The following is a 5,780-nucleotide window of genomic DNA, read 5'->3' on the forward strand; positions in this document are numbered from 1 at the left end:
CCTTATAAGAGCATGAATTGTGGTTTAGAAGGAGGTGCCTATAGTATGTGATGTGCCCTAGACCCTACCTTGTAACAATGTATAGCTATATTCGAACGCACTCTAAACATTGGTTTTCTGTGCTTACTATTAACAATTTGGAAAGGTCTAACGGTTTTACCTTAATAACAAAAGATGGTAAGGTTTAAGGAAAGGTTTAGCGTTAATAACAAAGGTGCAAAGGGTTAAGGATTATAATGACAAAGGCTTGGAAGGGCAAGAGGGTAGTGGAGGCGGAGAGAGGGCATAGGGGCACTCTTTACTGTGAGACCTTTCTCTCTTTCTCTGTGTCTCTCCGTCTCTGTTTTTCGTTGCGGAGCGAGAGCTTTGACGCCCAGAAGTCTGTTTCCTGCAGATAAGCAAAGGCCCAGAGACACGGTCCGCACGCCATGGCGGACAACCGAAAGAAGATGCTGGAGGCGCTTGCGGCCAAGCGCAAGGCCGAAGCTCAGGGCACCACAGATCGTCACAAGAAATCTTCCTCAGCTTCTTCCCTCTTGGCCAAGCCGTCCGCCAAGTTGAAGAGCAGCCCTGGTGCTGACAAAAAGCATTCTCCTGCCCCCGTGAAGAAGAAGGATTCGCCTGCCTCGATACAGAAGCACAAGCCTGCACAGGAAGCTGCAAACCCTAAAAAAAAGAGGAGAGTGGAAAAGTATGAGAGTGAGGATGATGATGAAGATGAGGAAAGTGACGGGAGTCTCTCCTCAGAGGAAGAGGATTACAAGAAGCCTGCTGCGAAGCCAGCCAAAGGACATCCTGCGCCTTCTAGTAAAGGGAAACCTTCTGTACCCAATGGTAAAGGTAAAGAACCTGGCAAGGAGAAGGCCAAGAAGAAGAAGGCCAACAGTGACAGCGATGAGGTAGGCTCCGATGAAGAGGTGGCCTCTGATGCGTCTGATGATTTTGGAGTGGATCCATCAAATATCTTGCCAAGCCGGACACGTAGGAGCCAGGGTGTGCGATATGATTTTACAGGCATGAGTGATGGTGACGATGACAGTGACTAGGGGCTTCTAACAGGTATATTGCGGCCACTGCATCTCATCGAAGAAACATGAAAACTAAGTACTACCTTTGCAAGTTTCCTCTTCATGTGAGGAGCAACCAGCATTGTACATGTGTGTGTCTTTCCTGGCCGATCTATTACACTCAGTTACCTCTTAGTGTATAAATGAGGCCTTTCGATGTATCTTTCAGTTGTTAGTCTACAGTCACGTTTCCAATTTTCAAGTTCAAAGGGTTTTCATTGTATGCTCTCAGTTTAAGAGTATTCCAGTGAGTGCTCTCATTAAAGATTTTCATGCAAGTGGTTGAAAATTGTGAGCTTTTTGTTCAGCAGTGGAGATGGCTTGTTATGTGCGATGTTAGCATCTTTTTTATTTTTTCATATGTTGATTCGTGTAGTGAGTTTGGCTTTCTATAGTTCAGGCTCCAGTCGAGGTTCTCCAGGCAATGATGTTTGGATTAGTACTTTTGTCACCATACTTGCAGTCTGTATTAATAGGCTGGTTTTGCTGCTGTCAGTTGGCATGAAAGCCAACTCCTCACTTTCTTCTATCATGAAAGATACAGTTCTTGAAATTCTGTGTAGTCAAGGAGCAGGGGTTTATGTTATCTAGTTCTTGTTTGTATCATTTTGTTAGTGTGATGACACTTGCTACTGGTTGCATCATGTTATTATTGTTATAATGACACCTATGTATCATATGTTGTCTCCTTTTGCAAGGTGTCATGGAAGCATCTTTAGATTATTTTCATTTTTAATTTATTTAACTTAGTAATAGTTAAGAGGGAAGTCATCATTTGACAAAGAAGCATCTGGAAAAACAGTATTCTGATTTCAACAATTATGGTGTGACTCTTCCACTTCTTTGAGCGGATTGTGAAGATCAAGTGAAAGAATGTAACAGCAGGTTGGATTTATCTTTGAATGGGTACCCAATGAGATATTGCTGCATTTAATTCTATTCTGAGCCCTTTATGAGTTTGGTAGAAAGGTCACGAGTTGATCCTTTGGTCAATGTGGTGGAAACACCGATACTTGATTTTGAAGGCACCGGCAGCAACTTGCTCCAGTAGAAATCACGTTCAATTTGGATTCTGTTTGCATATATTGATTTGGATGGTGCTGGAGAACACATCATATAGTTCCACCTTCCTGCTCTGTGGTGGATTGGCTCATCAGAGCTACGTGGAACCAGGCTTGTTGTACAGGAGCACTCCATGTTTCTATGAGTGAAAACGCCCAACCTAATTTTTTATGATCCTGTGGTTGAATTGTAGGCAATTCCTTTGAAATAGTGTCATTGGGAGGTGGTTTTTCTTTGTTGGGACAGTCAAATTTCAGGTGATATTTGGTAATACATGACTCGTCTTTTATTTTTCACAATTTATTGTTTCCAGACTTTACAAAGTCAGTGTTTGGTGGTTTGCTCAAATGAGACTCCTGGCTTGACTCCATTTATCCAACAATCAACTGTTTTTGTCGGTTGTATGAGATTTGTGTGTTGTGTGCTTGGGCTAAGCAGCTCTGGCATTTTGTATGGTGTTGATTCTGTTAGAGAGAGAGCTGGAATTCAAAACTGTAATGCCTTCCACTGCAGCAGTCATGTGCTTGCTCTAAGGGCAAATGCACTAAGTTGAATCAATGTGATGCTACAAGCGGTAGAATTTTTAAACGAAGTCCTTAACTAGACTGAGCATCAAATGCATAAAAGGCCAACCGAAATTTGGGGCCTCTTTTAAGTATTTCTGCCAGATGGATAGAAGGTCCTATTGCAATAGAACGGTATCAGTAAACTCATAGGTTTTGCCCCCAAGCTTTTGACTAAGGAATTCACCTAGCTCCATGTGCAGAGATGTCTTTCGAGCATTGAGGCTAACAAGATGCAAGCAAGAACTACAAAAGACTAGGAAGCAGCCATTGTTATATATTTGATCGGCATACTGCCGCTAGGACTTGTTATAAGAGCAAAACAAGCGGTTAATGACACGGGATAGGTGAAAAAGATCATGCACAAGATGTAATGAAGGAAAGAAACCCACTGCAATAACCAAGAGTACAACGTGAGCACAACCTCACTCTCCACAAGCTTCCTCTCTCCACACCTAGTGCAAGTTTATGAGTGAATGGTTGCAGCCACGCTTGTCTCTTGGTATCTACAAAAATGAAGTTGTCCCACCAAACAATAGACTGGCCAATAGTCAAATAAACAATGAAGTGATTGCCCACAAATGAGATGTCGAAGCTTGTGAATTTGTGATATGAGCACCTCTAACACCCTCTTTTATAGCATAGGTGATTACGTAAAGGACAAGAACGCTTGGGATGGCAATATGGATACTAAAGTGGTATGCACTCCTTTGGATGTGCCCAAGTAAGAATACACCTTGGAGAAGTCCAAATTCTGTAAGGCCTCTTCGAAAGCAAAAGCAGTCAAGCTCGCCACCTTGTACCTCCTGCAACCACACTCCATGGATAGCTTGTTATGTGAAAATCAATATTTGTTTGTTAGAGCATTTTCATGCCCTTTGGGTCTTCTCTTGTAAGGCCACATGAATACATTATGTCGCACGTCCCATCGGGAACTTGGCACTAGATACAATAGTCCGAGGTTTGGATTTCTAGAACATGTGAACTCGATGACACACATCAATTCCACCAACAACAAAGGAGCATCAACATTGCCCTCTTCACCCTTGCACTTGCCCTGTCGATCTAGGAGCATGTGAGGGTGTTCAATATCATTAGAGCTGAGAACCATTCACTCGAGCCATCGGTAGGGCCCCAAGTGAACCAAGCACAAACATGATCGCCATCGGTCAGAGTGACAACTTGTCTCCTGCATCTTCCTTCTCTGTGCAAATGTGACACTATGCCACTCCATTCCGTCTCTTCACCTTAACGCGCATGACCACTTCTCCGTTGTAGTGTGACGGAAGCATAGACTTCTTCAAAGATTGGATCAATCCGACACCCTCTTTGAGAAGCACTAGCGAGCACCATTGCTACTCAACCATAGCTCCACAATGAAGTATGTTAGAATAATGAATCTCTCGTCCCGAGCACACGAACAGGATCATAATACAGTGAAGCGAGAGGAAAATTACTTGCAGATTATCTCGGTTGGGAGAGAGAAGCAAAGAGAGTGTAAATGCCTGCAAATGATCTCAAAACCATACATTGATAACAAACACAAGCGCGAATTATCTTGCGCGGGAAGAAGGCATTCAAACTGCAAGTCAAGGTGGCAGGGAGGAAAGGCAAACGGAGCCTACGTCTGATCAGGGTCTCAAATCGCAGTCCAAGTATGTGACGCAAGCCAGCAGCCGCCACAAAACGGATACAACGGCGGCATCGGAGCTCGAGGGCGAGATCGTATGTGGGCATCCAACTGATGTCGGCCCTATCGCATGCCATCAATACGCTGTAGCCATGATTGGAACGTACCAATGGCAAGCCTGTTAGCCAGGGCAAACTCTGGTAAAGCCCCGGACAGGTCCAGAGACTACACATTTCTTTGTGCACATACATACAGGCAAACTCCATGGCTGAGAGACACAAACTCGATGAATGAGTTGATGTACAAGATGAAACCGGAAAACTGAACCTTCTACAATATCCAAGAGTATAACCGTCGAGTGCCAGCTGACACACTTCATAAGCTCCCTCTCTCTGGACCAAGTATATGCAAGTACATGAATGAATAACTATGGCTCCCTCCTTTTATGCATGACAATAAAGGAAACCACAAAATAGGTTGGCCAATAATCAAACAAATAGTTAAGATACTTCCCACAAGTGAGCGTGGGAGCTTGTGAACCTGCCAAACAACCATTTCTAACAAAAGCTAAGAAGTTAATATGATCACATTTGAAAATGTATTGAGAGTGGTAGTGTGATTAGTGTTAAGGACAAAAGAGAGACATAATAGCCTTAAGGTAAGTTAGAGAGAAAGTCATGTGCTACAAATTCAACTTGTGATTACACATGTATTGAGCATTGTGAGAATAATGGTTGGCCTAAAGTTTCTACCCAAATTCAAACTCTAGTTCATTGAAGTTCCTTGTGATCGTAATAGCTCTACTATTGGGTACTAAGAGTTAGTTTTAGTCTATATCTCAATTAGCACTAATCAAGCAAGTTTAGGAAGTTTTAGGCCAAAAATATTGGATAAGTATGTTGTGAATAGTGTGAGAAGAGGTTTAATGTGGCCATTAGGCCTTAGCCCTTCTTTCCTTGATTGATTTATAAGGCCGTGCTTTTTTTTTTGGGGTGTGTTTTAGGCCATCTCTAAGGCCAAATCCTCCATGGGCCTCACCTTAGAAGACCTTTCAAATATTCTCACTCTCTTACTCGTAAGCAACTCAATCGGCCTCATAAGGCCTTGATAGGCCTCCAAACAAGGCAATTGGGCCTTATTGTCTTCCAAGCGGAGGTTGATTGGCCGTTGGGATTGGTGGGCAAAGGCCATATGCCCATAAACAACATAATTTGGTTGTTGAATGCCATTTTGGTTAGCCTCGAACTATAAGGCATTAACAAAGTTTAGTAAGCCTTTTTCGAGGACTTGGGGCCTAAGATTGGGCCTTTGTTTAAGTATTCGATTGTAGGGCCTTTGCATGGTCGCAAGACACTTTGGACTAAGGCCTTAGGGTCTTAGAATTGACAATTGGTTACATGATCTCGTATAGGGTGCATAGGGAACCTCAATTAGCTCTAGTGTCCTAATGAGCCCTTG

At 43.1% G+C, this 5,780-nt stretch overlaps 1 protein-coding gene across 1 annotated transcript; it reads left to right on the forward strand.

The window, feature by feature from the left end:
- Positions 1–226: 226 nt before the first annotated feature.
- On the forward strand, positions 227–1,276 carry LOC148036676 (uncharacterized). The gene is made up of 2 exons (XM_087678721.1): positions 227–303; positions 395–1,276. The coding sequence occupies exon 2, from the start codon at positions 429–431 to the stop codon at positions 1,044–1,046; it is 618 nt and encodes a 205-aa protein (XP_087534847.1). The 5' UTR covers positions 227–303; positions 395–428; the 3' UTR covers positions 1,047–1,276.
- The last annotated feature ends 4,504 nt before the right edge of the window (positions 1,277–5,780 follow it).

Source organism: Lygodium microphyllum, chromosome 5 (genome assembly GCF_053477565.2).
Source record: "Lygodium microphyllum isolate KBCC chromosome 5, Lygodium_microphyllum_v1.1.10, whole genome shotgun sequence".
Lineage (NCBI taxonomy): Eukaryota > Viridiplantae > Streptophyta > Polypodiopsida > Schizaeales > Lygodiaceae > Lygodium > Lygodium microphyllum.